Genomic DNA, 20,157 nt, shown 5'->3' on the forward strand with positions numbered 1-20,157 from the left:
CCCCAGCTGGAGACACAGAAACTGCATCTGCTGCACAGAAGGGACACCCGTTATTTCCCCAAGCTCACAGCAACCTTTAGCTCAAGAAACCCAAAGAAAAGCAGGGCCCTGGTCTGTGATGCCCCCTGCCAGCTGATCTCCAAGGAAACCTGCATCATCCTGATCGTGAACAAATGACAGATACAGCCATTATGGGAAGTCAGACCCAAGGGAACATTTGTCTAGACTTCGTACCTGCTATGCCGTATCTGCTTCTGTGAGCTCATTAGGGCACGGTTTTAACGACAGAAAGAAACCAGGTTACCCGTACTTTGAGAGTGAATACTTTCTACTAGGCTTTAAAACACTTAAAGCTCAGAAGTCATCTGAGAGTCCTGCCTTCTTCACAAAAACACCATCTCCCAGGCAAAGACATTTAACAGGGATGGGGCTCCAATACTAAGTTGTGCAGCACAAGGTTGCAAATGCTGCAGCACAGACAAGTCTTGCCCTTCAGCCCAGGAACAGCTGTATCTCAGGACACTAAGACCGACACACTGAGGACTCAGATGTTGTTTTAGACAAAGACTCAGAATTAGCTCATGCCCCACTGCTCCAGACCACTCAGTTCAACAGGAATTCAAGGTGGCCTTGCAGAAGCCAGCTCAGCATCACATTTTCTCTGCAAAGGGTCTGGGCTCTGCAGGGTTCACTCTTTTTTCACCCCCAGCAAAAGGAAAGAGCAAGGGGGCGAGGCAGAACCTACCTGGTTCACCATGGGCGTCAATCTGGAGTACGAGGTCAGTGATCAGATCAAGATCAAGGACACATTCATCATCTGATTGCTGGAAAAAACAGGGGACACACACAGATAAATGAGCGGCAATCTAGCAGACAGCAGAAAGGCACACAGCCTCCCAGAGCATCTTCTGAAGAGAGCAAATGCCTGTACTTGGACGGCCTCCCCAGGACCAGGAGCCAGGAACCTCAGGAGCCTGGTTTGGGCTCCATCTGGAACCTGCTCTGGTCACAACTGCTGCCAGTTTCCTCTGCTGCGAAATGAGAATACACAGTCCCTTCCCCCTTCTCCAGACTTGGGAGCTGAGATTTGTGTACCTCTACTGAACAGCACCAAACAAGTAACAAAAATCAACATGAAATTTTGGGTGACAAAACGGTGCCATATGCACCTGGGACTTCAAATCCACCAGGCACAGAGCAGCAGCTTCTTTATCTCTCAGTAATTTGCAACACACCTATCAGGCCAGCTTAAAAAGTGCAAGTCAAAATCCCAGCCACAACAGAAACATTGCCCTGAAGGCAACGGGACACCCTCAGCAAGTTTGCTGATGATTCAAAAGTGGGAGAAGTGGCTGATACACCAGATGGTTGCTCAGCCACAGGGAGGGACCTCTACAGGCTGGAGAAATGGGCTGTCAGCTTCTGGTCCAGCAGGCTGGACTAGAAAATGTCTAGATGTCCTGGCCAATGCCAACAACTCTGTGACTCCACGACCAACTGAATAAGAGTAGCCACAGCAGAGAGTACACATCTGAAGGGCGTTTTCCAGAGGAACATACGACTAGTTGCAAAAAGCAGCCATCAGGGAATTCAGTCATGCAGGACGGTAACCCCTTAGGTAAGAGACTGCTGTAAGCCACAACCATCCTGGTGTTGGACCATAATTTAATCAAAATACTCCGGGATTCTGCTAAACTGACTTTCCCTCAGAGTGGCTGACGCAGAATTAAAGCTAAGCAAACACTGTCCAACAACCACAGGAAAGAGGGACCAGTTCCAGGCCCAAACTCTCCCCTGCTGATATGCCAGAAGTCAGTGCCTCGTCCAAGGGAAACAGCTTCACCACCATGCGGCACACCTACCTTGATCTCATAGTGCCGGTGTCGGTGCCGGCCCAGTTTGGCCAAGATCTCCTCCAGATAGTATTCCTTCACCGGGTACATGAAACCCGGCACTTTAACCACAGGGCAATCCCCAAAGTAATGCGAGAAACGCTGATTGTCTCCTGTGGCACTCATTAAGACCAGGCGCAAGTCAGGGTTGAGCTTCTGGATGCCTTTCAGCAGGATAAGCAGGAAATCCGTGTTGACGTCTCGCTCGTGGACCTCGTCAACCACGACGTGGCTGACACCTTCCAGGCTGGGGTTCCCCTGCAGCTTTCGCAGCAGGATGCCCACGGTGCAGAAGAGCAGGGCTCCTCCCCTGGCAGGTGGCTTGCTCTCCAGCCGCACCTGATAGCCCACATTCTTCCTCATGTTGGGACCCAACTCCTGTGCCACGCGCTGGGCAACCGAGATGGCACTAATTCTCCTTGGCTGGGTGATCACTACGTTGCAGCGGGCGCCACGGCCCTCCAGGATGTAGTGTTCCAGCAGGAGCTGAGGGATCCTCGTGGTTTTCCCACAGCCTGTGTCTCCTGCTATTACCACTACAGGGTTCTGCTCGATGGCTGATAGGATGGTGTCCTTGTGAGGATCTACTGGCAGTGGGTGGCTCTCCTGCCATGAGGATCCTCTCCTTTTCCAAAGGGCCAGGAGATTCTGGCTAAGGCGCACTTCCTCAGCTTCCAACATGGGTATATATGTCTTCCCCGTGATTGCATCACTTATCGCACCAGATTCCTTGCTCAGGTTCATCATGTCATCAGCAATCCGGGGCCTGGATTCCCTGATATCCACTGGATACTGGGAGAAGTGGAGAAAGTTGGCAGGGACAGAAAGATTAGTACCAGTCCAGAGAAGGACAGAAAGAAAAAGTGCCTGGAACAGACTTAGCCAGGCTGGCTTTGCAGTGACCATGACGCTCTGCCAAAGTCTCTTCAGATTTCAGGTAACCCGGCCATTTATACTCCGAATTGAGGTTATTTAAAGTGAGAATTAACTTGGGCAGCTCCCTGCATTTTCCTCATTGCGTCCCCTATTTTAAGAGAGGTATTAGCGCTGATGCCTGAACTGACAGGCACAGAACAGTAATTTAAGCTCTCCAAGTCAGTGGCTACACTGCATGCAAGCGATGCAATGGCCCCTCAAAGACAACTTTTGGGAACTATCAAGTTACACCACCACCCTTCTCTCCCTCAGGAAGCCCAGCCATGTAACTCGCACAAAATGTAAGCGTTCAGCTCAGCCAGAAACATTCTATCTTGGCAAAAGAAAAAACAGAAGTCCCACATCCCACAGGAAGAACTAAAAGAAGCAACAATAGGTCAGGAATTGTCTAGAACACAAATCAAAGCATCAGCCCAGATGTTTGCAGGATTACAAGTTCAGCTACAAATCAGTATTTCTGGATTCAGCCTTATTCAGAGTTGCAAACCCAAGTGGTTCATGCATGGTGTGACGGCTCATGATCACAGAAGCTCCTTAAAGATGCTGCTGTTTTTCTAACTTCTCTAGCCCTTAGTTCATCCACTTACAGCAGGTCATTCAGAAGCAGCTGCTGTCTTAGGCACAGTCTTGGCTTTTTACGATGTTTACTACTTTACAGTATCTGCAAGATACCGTAAAGATCACCCGAGATCTTTACTGTCAAGCCCAGGAGCACTGCATCAGTGACTTGCCAACTTCCAAACACGGGCATTATTTTCACTGACTTCAACAAGATACAAACATTTGTACTTGAGCTCTGCTCAACCTCATCTTAGCACTAACTCCTGCTTTGGCAGTGAATGCTCCTAAGGAACCCTATCTCAGCACTGCTTCAGCTCCCATGGGTGTCTGCTCACCACTGGTCCACCAGGAAGAGGGATCTCCTGGGTGAAAGCACCACCAGGTGCCTGGGGACCTGCACCCACCACTGTGACAGGCACTCCCAAGGGAAACGTGCAAGTGCTAGCACCTCCTCCTTGTAAAGCTATGAGGCACAGCCACGGTTTGATGGAACCAACACCCGCACGAGGCAGCATTTGTAAACCTACAAAGGAGGCTATAAGCCAGCCAAAGCTGCACTCATAACATCTCAAAAGCCAAATGATGCGGGCAAATGTCACAGACGAACACTGAGAGGGCCCACCGCTCAGAAAGGGTCTCCCTGCCCCGAAGATCATCAGAGACTGATCAGTTTTTGTGGTGAACTATCAAGTTATGAATTCCCTCAATGTTTTGACATGAAGCTCTCGGCCCACATACAATTCCTGAAGCTAAATGAGATAGTCAAATGTGGTTCTCAGACGGCTGAGCAAGCCTTACGTGATTCAGATAGTTCTCAATCTTGCGCAGGGTTGCTTCGGGGACTTTGATGTGGCAGGGTTTCCTCTGGTTCTCACCAAGCTCCCGGAGTGAAGTCATGTTGTACATAGCATGGCTGAGGGGGTTGTTGTTCTTGTCCACCAAGCCAAGGCTCTGCAAAAAGAGGCAAACAACACTATCAGGCACAAGACCGCCGCATATCAAGTGATGGTATGTAGAGCACACAGGCCCTACATGTTTGGGTAGGCTGCTGACTCCTTGCCCCATATCCCAAAATCCATCACTTCCCGCTTTTGCCACAGCGAGAAACAAGATGTGATCCCATCTCAACTCCAGTGAAATGGACACGCTGAAGCCAACTACTACCCGCCCCCAACACAACGCTCGCAAGAAGGTCTTAAAAAGACCCATCAAAGAAACAGGAGCCACAACGGTATCTGACAAAACCCCCTCGCAAGTGCCATTAACTCTCTCGCTATGGTTCTGGTATGTTGTGCCAATTCTGTAAGTCCTGCGCTATTTTCTTGGACTTCCCCTCTGCTGACTCTAGAGTCTGCAGGAAATTAGTGCAGCAACGTGTCTGGATTAGTGCACCTATAAGACTGAGAAGATAGTCTGTTTTACCAGACAGCAGCAAGGTGGCCGAGAGACCAGGCTAACAATTCCAGGGTGATCCCTACACATCACTTTGTCAAGGCCTCAAAACAAGCACAACAGCCTTAAAGGGGTCAGAACAAATTCGACACTAGAGGAGTAAAAGAGCAGTTGGGACTGCATCCTAAGTTCGGAAATACACACTTATTAAGCATGAAGTCAAAGATCAGAGAGTTTCAGGCATCGCCTCATTAGGCTCAAACACGGTAAGCCAGGTACAAGGAGCCTCTATTCACAGACACATTACACATGGGATCCAGGAGCCACATGCACTTACCTTAAGCTTCTGACAGGCCAGGGCCGCTGCTTTGTTTTCTGCCTCCACCTTGCGACGGCCCTTGGCAGCAAAAGTCATGGGACAGGGCCAGCGGAGCGTGAGCTTGCAGATCTTGGTCTTGGTGCCTACTGTACGGAACTGCATATATTCCTAAAAGACACAAACAACATCAGATTTGAGGAGGTGTTAAGGGCCTATGTAACTAGGCAGGCACTTTCAAATACACCCCACTATTTCTAAACAGAGCTTAAATTGGTTTTTTGCCTCACAAGGCACTGGCTAAGCAGAAGTGAGAGCAGACAGCTGCATGGAGAACATGATTGAGAGCCTACAGGGTGGAGAACAGCTACTGTTTGCTAAGCACATGAGGTCTGGAAAGGAGATGGGTGACACATACCGAGGAGGATCACCGGATACTGGCAAGAATTGAATTGTGGAAAGATTCCGTCAGCACAGAAATTACACATCGCTCTGAGTAACACAAACTTGCGTTTGTTGCAGACATACGCAGAAACGCAAACCTATCACCTTAGAAAATATTCTCCTTCATTCGGACAGCAGCTCCTCTCTTGCCCTGGCCTCAAGTAACAACATTCTTCGTGCTTCTTTTAAGATATTTCCTCAGTTCTCACTGCAAAGTCTTTTCCCTGCTCTTCAGGCTGATACTTCTAGGCCTAGTTTTAACTTCCCTTCTCTCCCCAGTTCTCAGCTGCCCAAGAAAAGCATCCAAAGCGATGCCAGTGGGAGCCTTTGAGCTTCATCCCCAGCAGGGGTGAAACAGCACCTTACCTTGACTGTGGAGGAGGAGGTTGCAATCTGAATCACTTGGGCCAGGAGATTTTTGGGAAGCGGGAACTGTGTCAGGGCACGGATGGCAGTGTTGTCATCTGTCATTTCAATGGAACTCCCCCCTCGGCTAGACAGAAGATGAGAACAGGTTGATAAACAAATATCCACTCTGTGCTCAGACCCACCTCACTTCAGGTCTGTTACTGCGTACTTAAAGGCACAGATAATTTTGGTCATCTGAAAAGTCAAGCTCTATCTTGCTACTAAAAACTGAGAGTCACAGAACAATCACCCAGCCCAGTAAAGCCATCTACTAAAACGCAATCGAACCTTTACACTAGCACTACAAACCAGATAGCATCAAGAGATATTAACAGATTTAATAAATAATTAATTAATACTGAATCCAAGGAACATCCCTAAAACCAACCACCAGGTCCTTACTGATCTTACTCCTGTTGACTATTGAAAAAAAAGTAAAAATCAAAGACTTGTGCTCATATAATATGAAGTCAAGCAACCATGGTGATGAAGAGCAGCAGATTTATTACTGCCCTCAAAACCAGGGTGGTCAAAAAAGGTCTGATTTCCAGGAACGGAAGCCTCTTCAGGCGCAGAAGAATAAGAAAGGCAGGTAAGAAGTAGGCAGCAGCCTATCCAAAGCACAAGGCTCCAGAGAAGATGCCTGTGCGTTCCCCTGTGATGACAGCCGGGTACTAAACCAGGCTGCCCCACAGCGAATGGTGCAGTCGTCGGGGTTTGGCCCATCTATAGGCCACATCAGCAACGTGGAAAGCTGCAGCTCAACTGAGAGGAACCGCAGGAGCACATCAGCTACAAATGTCTCTCTTCTTTACTGCCCTGGATTAGCAGCTATCAGGGCAGACGTACCTTGCGTCTCTGCCTGGGGTCCGAGCATCCTGATGTGCCATCGGTAGATAATCAGAAACATCAATTGCTTCTTCTTCCAGCTCTCCTTCCTCCAGTTCCCCTTCCTCTAGCTCCCCTTCCTCCAGCTCTTCTCTCCTCATTGCTTTAGGCATCCTGCCCTGTTCCATGGGCTGGATGGAATCGTCCGGCTCCATCCGTCGCCAGCAGGTTGACAGGTCGGCCAGAGAAGGTCCGGACTTGGAGCGCCACTTGCCCTCTGAGCACCACCTCTCGTCGGGACAGCCAAGCTGGTCAGCGAGAAGCCGGTACTTTGCAGCATCAAAGAGCTCATTCCTCGGCCCCAGCAAACCCCAGCCCTACAAGAGAAAAATGCATTGTTGGCTGCAGTAGAGAGACAGATACAGATAATGCTGCAGGAAACCGAAATTCATCTGGTCAAGGAGAGAAACGCAGAAGCAATTTCCCCATATCCCACAGAAAAAGGGACTTTCAGAAACTTAAAGCTTTCCTCTTGACATTATTACTTAAGAAAGTAATTACTTACTCCTTCCTTTTCACAGGAACACTTATTTGTACGAGCAGTCGTAAGATCTCCCTAACCCAGAATTTTTTGAAACAGGAGAATTCCTAATTACTGCTGGCCTACCACCTACATTTAGGACTGAACCTTACATGACGCTGCAGACATATCTAGAGTGCCACACAGGCCACATATTACCAGACCGCTGCAATAAACTGAATTGCATCTTTAGGCCTTTCAATGGCCCCGTGTTAGACAAGGCTGTATTATTTTATGCTGTAGGAGGGGCTGAGACAACAAGAATTCCCTTTGCTAGCTGCTCTACTCCAAGTCATTATATTCAGACAGTCTCTGTATCAACCAGGCACTATTATTTTCTTGAACTGATGACTATTTATTTAAAGCAGCCATTTATAGCTGTTCTATAGCTATGATTGCACAAGGCCTCCCATCACGAGGGTTTTCTCTTAGGTTATAGGTTTAGCTGGCGTAGCATCAGAGTTCAAAACTTTGCATGCTGACTCTATGGTGTCAGGGGTGTATTTCTTTGGTTTTTTTAATGCCATACTGAAAATACAGTTCCGTTGCTTCCCAAAATCTGGAGAAAAATATAAACGTAGGTAGGGGTTTTTTTCCCTTTTAAAAATTCCAGGCTCTCAAAGAAATCAGGAAACAATGCTTTTGTTGTATATTGACCAGTGAGGATAAAACAGTAATATATTTCCAGTGAATATTAACTGAATGAGCACCAACCATGCTTCAGGTGAAATGAAGTCAGTCCGTGAAACAGGTTTTGCTCATCATAGGATTAAAGAAACCAGCCCAAGCAACTGCTTGTTTTAATGCTGCAATTCTTAACTTCTGAAGGCTTAATTTAAGAACTAAATAGTTATTTCTTAATGTAGGTTTCTTGATCTCCAAGCAAATCGAAAGCTCTCCTATTGTTAGGGCACCTGCAGCGTCTTTACTAGGCTCCTTAGTAGGAAGATATCATTGTTCCTACTCCACAGATGAAAGGGAAACTCCAAAAGCAAACTCACTTGCTCGGGGTTACAGACAACAGTCAGTGACAGAACTGAGGACAAAACTGCATCTTATCGTCAAGTACCTGCTACGTAACACCATTTATAACACCTTTATAACTTCACTGCACTTGTTTGATACTGGCTGCACATACATATCCACCATTTCCAGCCAGAAATAAGTGGCAGACTAACATAACTTTAAAAGACCGATTGTAAAGCAGAACACTATCGACACACTATGACTCACACGAAGAGGAAACAAGTGCCTCTGAAGGTACTACACTTGCAAATACACACAGGTAGACTGACAGAAGTGTGAATCAGTGAACAGAAACAGAAAATATGCTGGAGGGAAGCTCTACTTCTTGCCATGGATGCTGGGACTAAGGTCTAGGACATAAAGAACGAGGACCAGAACTCAAAGAATTTAGTGAGCTCATGCCTGGCTGAAGTAAGTGGGCTTTTAAGCTCAAATGGATTCAGACAGCTCAAGATTTCACCCTCTACCCTTGATTAACAGATAGGCCTACTAAGAAAGTGAATAGGCAAAGAGAGAGATAAAAGTCCAAAATCACACCATGGAAATGGACGAGGTCTGCACACTCAAAGGCTCAGTTCTTCAAGCTAAGGAGGAGCGTAAGCTCACCTTGAAGAGCTGACACGCTGCAGCTGCTGCCTGCCTCTCGGCGTCAATCTTCTTGGTCCCATAGCCTTCCACTTCCACGTTCTTAGGCCACTTTATATGCAGGGTGACTTTCTGAAAAGCAAAGGTAACCAGTAAAGCGAGACAGTACAGAACAATTTCTCTTCTCCACCAGGAGCACAGCTACTTCAAACCTCTTTGAACTCCAGGCTAAGAAGAGAATAACAAATGAAAATCCCAAACAAACTGCTTGTTCGATCCCTTTCTGGGAAAGTTAATTCCAGTAATATAGAAAAAAAAAAAAAGCCTGAAAAAGGGAAATGAGGTGCCCAAAGTCACATAGAAGCTGCACGGCTGAGCCAGGCCCAGAAGCCAGGCCGACTTCCAGCACAGTGCCACGTCCTCTGGGCCAGAGCTTCACCGGCTGCAGTGTGTCAGCTCAGAGGAACCAAACGCCAAGAGCTCATTACCAGAACAATTCCGTTCCAGAGTAACTGCTCCTATGTACGCTGCAGCATACCAGACCATACCTGAGAAGCTACGTGCACACTCTGACACGTTTCCAGGTGCAATGGCAAGCAAATCTTCCTAACTGCTTCCTTGCTGTCATTTTAACTAGCAGCATATTTCATCACAGCCACCCAGGCAGGTACCGTACTCATCAGGCGCATGAGAAGCCAGCCCTCAGGTTGCGCTGCCCAACAGGAGCTATTAAGAGAACTAACAGTTCCACCAGAGCTCCTCTTATCCCAGTACAGTTGGATGAGAGCAGCCGAAAAACCTGCAGAGGCAGAGAACGCTGAAAGCTGAACCCTGCCCTTTTTCAAAAACTGCTCCAAATCAAGAACTCGTTCTACTCCTGGCCCCGCAGATGCCGTAGCCGAGTTTCTGCAAGGCTCAAAGGAGGGAAATGCCTAAGGAATTCTCTCCTGTTTCTGCAGCAAAGATGAAAGGTGGCATTTAGGTCCGCTGGGAAAACCCCACCTATAAGGCTAGAGAAAAGGCTCCTGACTTTTCAACAGCCTACATCTGGCTGCCTGCCTGCCATCTGAATCTCATCTTACTGTAGGAAATTGCTGCGTATTTCGCCTAGGGGCTCTGCATGAAAAGGCACAGACCTGCTGAGAAAAAAAAAAAAAAATTGTCTCATGAAGGCCCAGTTATTTGGTGCTCACAAAAAAACCCTTGCTCACTTCCAACGGAGACTTCTCCAGGTTGTCTCACCTGTCCTTTAGTCCCCACACGCTGGTTTTTGGGGTTCTTTTTGCCATCCTTTTTTCTGATTTTCTCCTTTATCAGTTTATTTTTCTCTTTCATTTTTAATCTGAAGTTGCCCTTAACGTTCATCTATTTAAGTGCTAGCAAGAACGCGAACTGATTACGAAACTAAAACGATGAGGCATTGGTTATGTTAATCCAAAATTTAGGTTAGGAAACTGCACTACTGCTCGAGGAAAAGCAAGAAAAACACACACACAAATAATAAAGGAACTCTGAAGTGACCGTTACTTATGTATTGCCTAAAATGCAGGGATGCTTAAAAAGTATGTGGTAATAAAAACTGTCTGGGAAATTTTAGACAGAATGTTATTGGAAAATGTTAATCCCTCAGAACTGAATCTTTTCCTGGAATGTACGTTACAGTTGAACTTCAGCTGGAAAGAGCTTTTGCTCTAGCATGAGAGGGGTATGATAAGAGGCGGCAAACCCTTGAACACAGAGCACCCAGCAGCTACAAACTCCTGTTCGGTTTATAGCACGGATTTGGATCTAGGCCTCCCACATCCCAGTAAGAGCTCAGACTACTTGGCAAACTGTTTGCTTGGAATTCCTCTACTTCATTCAACAAAAAAAAGAGTCTGTATTTCATTGTGCCTTTAAGTAGTATTAGAAGCCTCCCTCCATTACAAACAAATTCTTCTTTTCTGGTTGAAATTGAACATTTTAGGCTTAAGCATTTGTTCTATTTGAATCTACAATAAAATCTGGGTCTACTAAGGTCTGAAATTAACATTTAAATTTTAGTTTTCTAAGGTAGCGGGTTACATCGCTCAACGAATTTACGTGCAGATAATGTATCTTTCTGCTGAGAAAAGCCGGTAACAGCAAGCTACTAAAAAGAAAAAATCCAGCCTTCCCCACACAAAAGGAGAGGGACAGGACCTACATCTATATACGCCTATTAAAGTATGTGAAAATAGAGAAACGGGAAGGAGTGAGAATATTTCTTGTTCGAAAGATTACCACGCAACTTACACATGGAATTAAAACGCTTCTGTATTTTTCTCTATTAAAGAGTTACTTCCAGGATTAGCAGGGTTCCTGGCTCACTTCCCACCCTGTGTGCAACACACCTCCCCGCTCCCCATTCCCAGCACAACAGGATTACCTTTTTCCTCGGCCCATTGGTATGGATGTACACCAGCTTGTCCCTTGCATGAGAAATGCCCAGGGCTCGTCCAATCACGCTGTTGAGCAAGTTTTTAGGCTGTGGAAATTCCTTTAATAAGTCTCTGGAATCTGAAAAAAAAAAAAAAAAAAATCAACAGAGGAACTAAATGTCTTATAATTCTTGTGCAGTCCTGTTCCAAGACATGTTAGAACACCTGCTTCACTGCAGCTCTGCGAGCATTAGTGTCTCTAAGGTTACAGATCGAAGAGTAAGCAGAGGTATTAAGTGGTTCACCTACAACGTCTCAGGGCATCAGCAAAATGGTACACAGGAGTGCAAAGTCTCCAAATGCAAGATGACACTGCAAATCCAAAACAGGCAGCAATACCGTACATCCCACGCTTCTGAAATGCACAGATTATTTGTTTTCCCCTCTTTTAAAAGTATGAAGATCCTGTAGTTAAAGCTGCAGCGCCGACAGTTTAACTCCATGATTCAGTGACACTAACAATCACAAAACAGTTTGGAAAGACTTCCCCCCCCCGCAAAAGAATACAGTACCAACAGAAAAAAGCCCCAACAGACTACATACACCTGATGAATCTGAGCACAAATATCCCGGCAGAGAATTCAAAGCCCAGATTAACGCATGGAGCTGCTGCTCTTTCCTCAACACGGCGGCTCTGTTCGTCGTTCTTCGACATCGAAAACAAACTGAGCAATATCTATTTTGAACAGACTCTGGTTATTTTCATCCCCCTCCTGAACCATACAGATCACCTCAGGGTTAAACCAAGGGTCTGGACAACACACAAGTTACACATCAGATCCAGCCATCAGCAGTAACATGAAGTAACGCCTGGGGACTTTCTACTTCACCTCTAGTCCCTTCTCCTTGAATTTATCGAGATGGCTTGGTTAGAGGCTGGGACTATGGTTTTGTACTAAATTGCTCAGAGAACGCCCTGGAAAGAAGTTTGCCAACACAGTCTTTGGAGAGAAACCAGCCCAAGCAGGAAGGCGAGAAGCAGTGCCTGAGGCGGCAGGTAGGACCGGCTTCGCTGAGCACGGGTCCCCCTGCCCCGGCAGGTGAGAAAATGCTGCTCAGGCTACAGCACATGCAGGAAGGGAATATTAATAACGGGTTCAAATCACTCATTTAAAAAAATAACAATAATAAAAATCACTCTGCCCCCAGACAGCGCAATGTCACGCCCACTTCATGTTCCAGCCTCCTCCCTGATGCCAACCCCAGCAGTTTCGGCGAGGAAGCGGCTCTAACTCACCTCTCACAGGCGTCACCGTATCCAGCACTGCAGGGGAGAGCCTTTATTTTGAGCAGCAGCCCAATCAAGATCAGATTAAGGTTAATGTGATAACAATTCCCACAAATGGGCAGATCTAACAGCTCACTGTTGCAGCAAGGGGTAGGTGCCACTTCTCCCAGGCTCTACCACCACCACTGCTCCAGCTCTGGCACAAACCCAAACGTACGGAGAGATGATTTGCAGCCCTAATCCAACAGAAAGCTAAACCAGAAAGAGGGAGTTCACTGGTTTTTGTTTGCCTTAGAAGTACATCGGCCAACTGCACAGCCCTGTGGGTACCCAAAACCAGTGGGAGGGAACAGGGGAGAGGAACGGATCTCCCATTCCAGCAGCAGCAAGCACAGCTAATCATGTGTCCACTCAACATCACAAACACACGCTGCCCAGGCAGTCAGAACTTCATTCACCTTCTTGCAGGCCATCAATGGGTTTGGGCACTGCTTTTTAGAAGGCTTCTAATTCTCTAATTCAGGGGAAGTTTCAGCAAAGAGCGAGAAGTCAGCAACACACGATCATCGGTACTGCCAGAATCTGGAATTTCAGATTGATTGACCAAACCCAAGGAGAAATGACCCAACAGTCACACTCATTAGGGCATCACCAAGATCTGACACCACGTGTGGCTGAAAACTGACCGCAGAGTTGCTGTAATGAAGATACGCAGTAATTGGCTCCAGAGAAGAAAGCCAGCATTTAAGAGAAAGGCTCTGTAAAACAGGCATGTAGAAGAGCCATCAGCAACGGGAAAGTGAAGTCCTGAGGATGTATTATGACCAGCGGAGAAATCATAGAGATTTTTGGGAAGGCAAGAGAGTTATGTTGTACCACTGAAGGCCCAACGCTTGCCAGACTGTGGATACTTGGGCAAGGGAGAGCAAAACACCATGCTACTGATCATATCACCCTCTCCAAGAAACCAAACAAAAGCCCAGCATGCTGATCCAGAGTTCAGGAAAAAAATAATTACTGGTGACACTTAGTTTTGAAAGTTCTTCCGTAGAAGAACCAGCTGAATCTCAGAGAAACCTCCCTCAGAAGCCATACGGACCAGATACAGCAGGAATTTGGGTTCCTTAACATATTCAGGGAGACACTGAAATACAACCTCCACGGCCCGCGATAAGAATGTCCAGAGCTGGGTATCATTTGAAGAGAGGTCGCATTGTAATTCGACAATTGTCTAGTTCTGACTCGCAGCTAGAACTGGCTCAGGTTGGTGTTACTTTTCAACCTGGTACGTAGAGGACAAGCCGGTATTTGGAGGGCAGCGTCAAAATGAAGAGATCAGAACCGCTACCTGCTCAATCTCCTTCGACGATACTAATGTGGAAAAGACCACACAACACACCAATGGGCCTTCTGCCACTCTCCTGTGCCTGACGGTCCACCACAGTGTCTTCCATTATAAAGAAGAATTAAAAAAAGCCCACAGGCTGCTGTTTCTCACACAAACTTAGGCAAAACTCTTGGACAACTACAGAGGAATGCTACGGAAGTACTCTGATTTATGAACGCTATTTGTCCATGAATTACCTTCTATGTATTGGCCAAGAGAGTATGAAAACAGTCTCAGCCTAACAAAGAACTACAAGCCAATTTTCTGTAATTATACAGCAAATGTGACATTTCTACCTACTCCTAGAACAAGCACCACCACGTTCAGACTTTGACCTGTTCAAGAAAACTGGAAAAGTGACTAAGACTTTGGCACTCTGCAGTTCTATTCCATTCTACATCGCTGGGACGCATGGAGGGAGGAGTACTAACACAATTCCCAAATGCACTATTAAATTCACTTAATAAATGAGAAATTAAAAAAAAAAAAAAAACAACCAAAAAAAACCCCCACACCCACAACAAAACCCTCTAGTACCAGCCTGTATTATTTGGCCTCTAGTTGCTTCCCCTTTCACAAACAATACCCTGAGAAATTTTGTGATAAATAACAGGCGGAGGTAACAAGTACATTCTTTTTAAATGCCCGCCCCAAAAATTTAATTAGATAGTGACAGAGCCAGTTTCTTACATTCTGAGGTGACTCCTCAGTCAGGACTAAATATTTAATCCATTCTAGAGCAAAGAAGAATAGGATCTCTAAATAACAAAGCCTAGTTCTGGCTTGCAGATCGGACTCTGAATTACCAACCGAGACACAATGTATTCTTCACAGCTGACAATGCCATATTCAGCAGTACCATCTGACATATCAACAGCGACTCTAAGGCTTGATGGATTACCCTCAGCCCATTCTTATCCCAAATTCAAGAGCTGAAAGGATCCTATCTTGCACGAAGCCATGCCTCGCTCGTAGTTTTTAAAGAAACAACCCGAAATTGCAGAACTGGATTTGCAGAATGTTTCCTTCCCTGCCAGATTGGATCTCTTGGCATCTTTCTCCAAAGAGTGTCTTCGTTCTCCCCCTGCTGAGAACAGGTATTTGGGTAGGAATCGTATTAGCGGTAGTCACAGGCCTGCAGAGGCACAGGGTATAACCTAATGCTCCCGAAACAAAAGAAAGTTGATTTTCATACTCAATTCCTATCAGGTCAGAAACAAATATGATGTCCACACCGCAGCTCCGAGATCATGAAGGAATATTAAAAGCCTGTCTTGGATAGCAGACAATTCAGGGTGGGGTTATCAAAGAAGCCAATTAACTAATTTAAGTTCCTCAAAGCCAGTGAGTGCTTTAGCTTAACTTGATTGTGAAAGTCAATGATAATTCCAAGCAACGCTGAAAGAAAGAGACACACAAAAAAAGCTCCCAGCTGTAGTGGCTAAGCCTTCTATTAACCTCAACAAATCTGCCAAGCAAAGACACCGTCAGGTACAACAAGAGCACAACTAAAATGGCCCATAGTGTTGTTCAAGGAAGACAGAGGAGCATTAGATCGATTTCAACAGTTTCTATCTTCCCTCAAATTCTCTTCGCTGGTGAAGCAACAAACTAGCATCCCTGGAAAAGCAACAAATGAGCAGCAAGGACAAAGTATTAAACACAACACCCATCGGGATATAAGCCCCCCCAGTAATAAATTCAAGTCAGTGAAGGATGCTCCTAACGCATCAAAAATTCCCAGGGAAGAAGAAAGCCCCGTGGCTCCATAATATCCATTTCATAAGGAATTAGCCCAGACATGTTTTACTAGGGAGAGATGGAGGGAGACAGAGAAAGTTCCACCTGGCAGCGTGGTCTGGAGTACACCAAAACAGTATTACTTTTTTGGGGTTTTGTCTTGTTTTGTTGGTTGTTGGTTTTTTTTTTAAACCACCATGTAGCGACCCTGACCAAGGCTCCTTTCAAGTATACACAGTAATAAAACACACGTGCAGTTCTCGCCTAAACAAGAACAAACCTAAAAATTGGTAAAACTGAAAAGGTTTCTTCAAAAGCAAGTGAGATCACCCAGAGAACAAGAATGACCGATGGCCAATCTCCATCGTTGGAGACGTTCAGAACTTGGCTGGAGACGGCCCTGATCAACTCGCTCCAGTCTGGCCCCGCTCTGAGAAGGGGATCAGGCCACAAGGCATCCGGAGCTTCAGCCCAACCTCAATTCTTCTGGGATACTATGAGACGGCAAATTTAATTAGTCTCAGAGAAAGATTCTGTCTTAGAGCAAAACAGAGGTCAAGATCACGTAAGTCTCAGTGAGGAGCGAGAAGCGCCACAGAGCTGACTGAGCAGGCAGAGAAGCTCTCTTCACACATCCTGCTCCAAAATCCCACCATCCAGACTGATGAAGTGAAGCCTTAGACATTAATACCAATACAGCACTGCCATTTTTTAAGCTGGCCTCAGATCAGTGTTGATTTTTCCATATTTGTATCCAAGGCTAGTAACAAAAGCAGTCAAACGATGACAACTAACAACACATCAGTTTGTAAGTTGAAGGCTTACAACTTGCCCTTATCAATAGTTTTTTAGAACAACTTTTACGATCTCTACGTGTTCAAGTGGCAGCTATACAGGTACGGCAGACTCACTGTGAGACTTGGAGGACTTTTTATTTGCTCATCCGAAATGAATCTTCCAATATCACCAAACTCTCACCAGAAGAGCCGTCCGCGGTCAATCCACCACACTGATCGTAAGGATGAGGCCAACCCCAGCAGCTCTCCCCCTGCGGCCCTCGCATGCCTGCGGGCACCCCCCACTGACACCCCCAAGCTCTGGGGGACCTCATAGGGACAGCCACCACGGGGAACCGCGCCGGCGAGGCACCGATGGCAACAGACACTCCAGGAAAGTGAACCCGAGCCCAAAGATAAAGTACTCAAACACTCTCCGAAAAAGCATGTTAGAAAAAGTGCTGAGGAATGAAGTACAAGAGAGGGAAGAAAAAAAAAAAAAAAAATTGGTTTACTACTTTTCTCAGGCAACACCTGAACCAGCTCATTAAACAATAATTTGGGGTGGTTTAGCATTTACTTTAGAAGTAAGTTAATTTGCTCTGTTGAACAGCTTGAATGCAACAATTAAAGACTATCTGAGCTGCAAGATAAAGCTCAGCAAGGCTTCTGAAAGGAAAATGAAACTAAGACCCAAAGAATTTAGAAAATACAGAGAGCTGGAGGGTGGGAAGGAGGCACAGAACACAGACATAAGGAGGGGGGAAGAAGAAGAACTTTTTATGTAATAATAAACCAAATTTCCAAAGTGGAAGACTACAGCCTAAGAAATGAAACTCAAACCAAAGCAGTGATTTTCAAAGGGAAAATGTAGCAGTTCAAGTCACAGCCTGGAATCAGTAAGCTCCAGCACAAAACTACTTGTATCTTTCTAAATTAGAAGCATTCTCCACACTTCATAATCTAAAGAGAAGCAATTGTAAAAACACGACACCAAAACACACTTTCAAATATTCTTTTTAAAAAGGTAACGATTTCTTCTGCACAGCAGGAAAGCATTTACCCTTCAAACACCTGAACCCCGTGCCCTCTCACACACAGCTCTGTGAAGGCCGAAGGGCTGACACCCAAACGAGAAGTCTTCCAAGCTTTCGACAGAGGCATCACCCCTGGCCAGATTTACAGACACCACAAATATCAGGATTTATGTTAACAAGAGTCATCAGCATCTCAATTAGCATTTCATTGGGCTCAGGCAGCAAGACTACCTGCTGGAAGGCCAGACTGAAGCCCTTTGTACCCGAAACGCGGATAAAGCGCGGCTCCGAACGGCCCGCAGCGTGCTCCAGCTCTGACCTAACGGAACTTGCTGCACGGCGACGGCAGAGCAGTTTTCCTGGCGGATGCTCGATGGGCGTGCTCAATCCATCAGGATTTCTAGCGAAAGATCCATTTATGATTATTCTTTTTTTCTCTCGCGTCAGGCCACGGCGGGCGATGAGAAGCGGCGAGGACTTTCAGCCGGGGCCGGCTTGGCTTCCAACCGGCGACCTTGAACCGAAGGGCTCCGCACCCCTTTTTTTGCCCGTTTTCTGGCGAAACCCAACTCTCCCCGCCAACAAAGAGCGCCGCACGCCCGCCCAGCGCGGCGGGGGCTTCCACAAAGGCCTCGGCCCTCGCTGCCCGCCGGAGCCCTCCTCGCTGCCCACACCGGACCCCCCCCTCACCCCCCCCGGGGCACACCGGCGCCCCCGGCCCGTTACCTGCGGCGGCGGCGCATCCGTGCGCGCAGACCCCGCCGCAGCTGGCCGGCTCCTCTCCCTTGCCGCGCATCCCGCCGTGGAGCCCTTTTTTTCCCCGGGATAGGGTGGCCCGAAGGCCGCGATGCCGGCGGCCGCTGCCGGGCGGCGGCGGCGGGGGTGTGCTGCGGGCGGCCCGATGCGGCCTAGCCCGGCCGCCCGGAGCGAGAGCAGAGCGGCGGGCGGCGCGGCCCGGCTGCAGGGGGAGGGACGTGCTCACGCTCCCTCCTCCCAGCACCGGGCAGCGGGGCTCGCTCCTCCCTTCCGCTGCGTGCGGGGACGGCGCGGCGCGCCTTCCCCGGCCGCCGGGCCGCGCATACCGGGGGCGCCGCCGGTTGTTCCTCCTCCTTCCTTCCCCCCCCTCACCCCCCCCCCTCCCGCCGCCCCGCCTCGCCCCCGGCTCACCCTTCACCATGGCGGCGGCGGAGTCCTCCTCCTCGGCGCCCGCCTCCTCCTCCTGCCTCGCCTCCTCGGGGCTGTCGGGCGCCGGCAGGCGGGTGCAGAGCCCGCGCCTCCCCGGCGCCGCCCGGTAGCAGCGGCAGAGGCGCAGCGGCCCAGCCGAGCCGCAGGCCGCCGCCGCCTGCAGCAGCAACCCCAGCGCCGCCATCTTGAGGGGGGCTCCGGCTGGAAGGGCCCGTCGGCGGGCGCAGCGCCCCCTAGCGGGGGGGAGGACCCGGCGCCGGGAGAGTTGTCATTGTCACCCGGGGGGTGCGGGGAGGGGAGGGGGAAAGGGGGTGTTTGTGTCACCCCACGCCACCCGGGGACCGCCCCGACACAGCCAAAGGAGGGAAAAGGAAAAGAAGGTGCTTTCGTGTCCCTGGCGGAACACGTGGAGGCGGAGAGCGGGAGAAGGTCACGGCGGGGGAATCACGGCGCCCGCTGAAGTGATAAACCGGCAGAAAGACATTTTCTTCCTCTTTTTTCTTTTTGAAAAAAAACAAAAAAACAAAAAACCAAAAAAACCCAAACCATCTTGCATCATCAATCTCTGCCAGCCCTGCCCGGAGCTGCCCGTCCTCCTGACACAGAAACAACGCAGCAAGCCAAAGCGTGCGCTCCTGCGTCGGGCGATGCGGGTACGGGGGGTTTGGGGAATAGTTTGTAGGTGTCACACCCCACCCCACCCCCCCCCAAAAAAAACCCACCCCCAAAACTAAACAGGGTGTCTTCAGAAAAACGTTCCCACAACGGGATGAGTCATTTGCTCCGAGATCTGAGCAACCTGGTGCTGATACTGCACACACAACCCACGGGCCGGTCCTCCAAATATGGGGTTTATTTTAGAATCGTTACTAACTTTCTCTAATTTCAGGGGGAAAAAAAAAAAAAAAAAACCAGAAATGCAATTTTTACTCTGCTTTCCATGGCCTTTGGCTGCCCTGGGTTTCACTCCCACACACGTTTCTGGCAATCCCTGCACACGTAAGAGGCAACTTGGTCTCGTACCGGTGACCGAAGGAACGACAGGGACGGAGAAACTGGGGAACTGCCCCAAACCTGGCCCTCGCTCCGAGTTTCTGGTCTTCAGCTCCACCCGCACCCAAAAACACCCGTCGGACCCCGGAATTCACGCTCAGGTGTATGGCACTAGAAATAAAGCCCATCTGCAGCCCCCTGTTTACTCACATTTGAGATAAACACTAAAAATACATATATAGAAATTGTGTTATCTCTGGCCGCAACATCCACCTGGGACCACCCTGAAGTTGTGCGTTTCTTTAAACCAGGGTATCATTTTTATGGCCAATGACTTGGTGGATATTTTGTGTGTAAATTAAAAATTTCCATGAACGGTTGTTT

At 48.0% G+C, this 20,157-nt stretch overlaps 1 protein-coding gene across 3 annotated transcripts in view; it reads right to left on the reverse strand.

Annotated features, from left to right (window-relative positions):
• Positions 1 to 20,157, reverse strand: part of DHX30 (DExH-box helicase 30) — a 34,956-nt gene that overhangs the window by 8,249 nt on the left and 6,550 nt on the right. Inside the window, exons 1-9 of one of the 3 annotated variants that reach the window (XM_063324187.1) lie at positions 18,763 to 18,977; positions 11,376 to 11,506; positions 8,990 to 9,100; positions 6,799 to 7,154; positions 5,908 to 6,034; positions 5,119 to 5,268; positions 4,188 to 4,340; positions 1,863 to 2,684; positions 746 to 824 (exon numbers count right to left, since the gene is read on the reverse strand). In XM_063324187.1, the coding sequence (XP_063180257.1) occupies positions 746 to 824; positions 1,863 to 2,684; positions 4,188 to 4,340; positions 5,119 to 5,268; positions 5,908 to 6,034; positions 6,799 to 7,154; positions 8,990 to 9,100; positions 11,376 to 11,506; positions 18,763 to 18,964 (2,131 nt within the window). In that variant the 5' untranslated portion in view covers positions 18,965 to 18,977. Of the gene's footprint in view, positions 1 to 745; positions 825 to 1,862; positions 2,685 to 4,187; positions 4,341 to 5,118; positions 5,269 to 5,907; positions 6,035 to 6,798; positions 7,155 to 8,989; positions 9,101 to 11,375; positions 11,507 to 18,321; positions 18,709 to 18,762; positions 18,978 to 20,157 lie in introns of those variants that run through there. The other 2 variants (XM_063324188.1, XM_063324189.1) reach the window with 2 other exon arrangements.

The sequence above is a fragment of the Chroicocephalus ridibundus genome, chromosome 2 (assembly GCF_963924245.1).
Source record: "Chroicocephalus ridibundus chromosome 2, bChrRid1.1, whole genome shotgun sequence".
NCBI classification, from domain to species: Eukaryota; Metazoa; Chordata; class Aves; order Charadriiformes; family Laridae; genus Chroicocephalus; species Chroicocephalus ridibundus.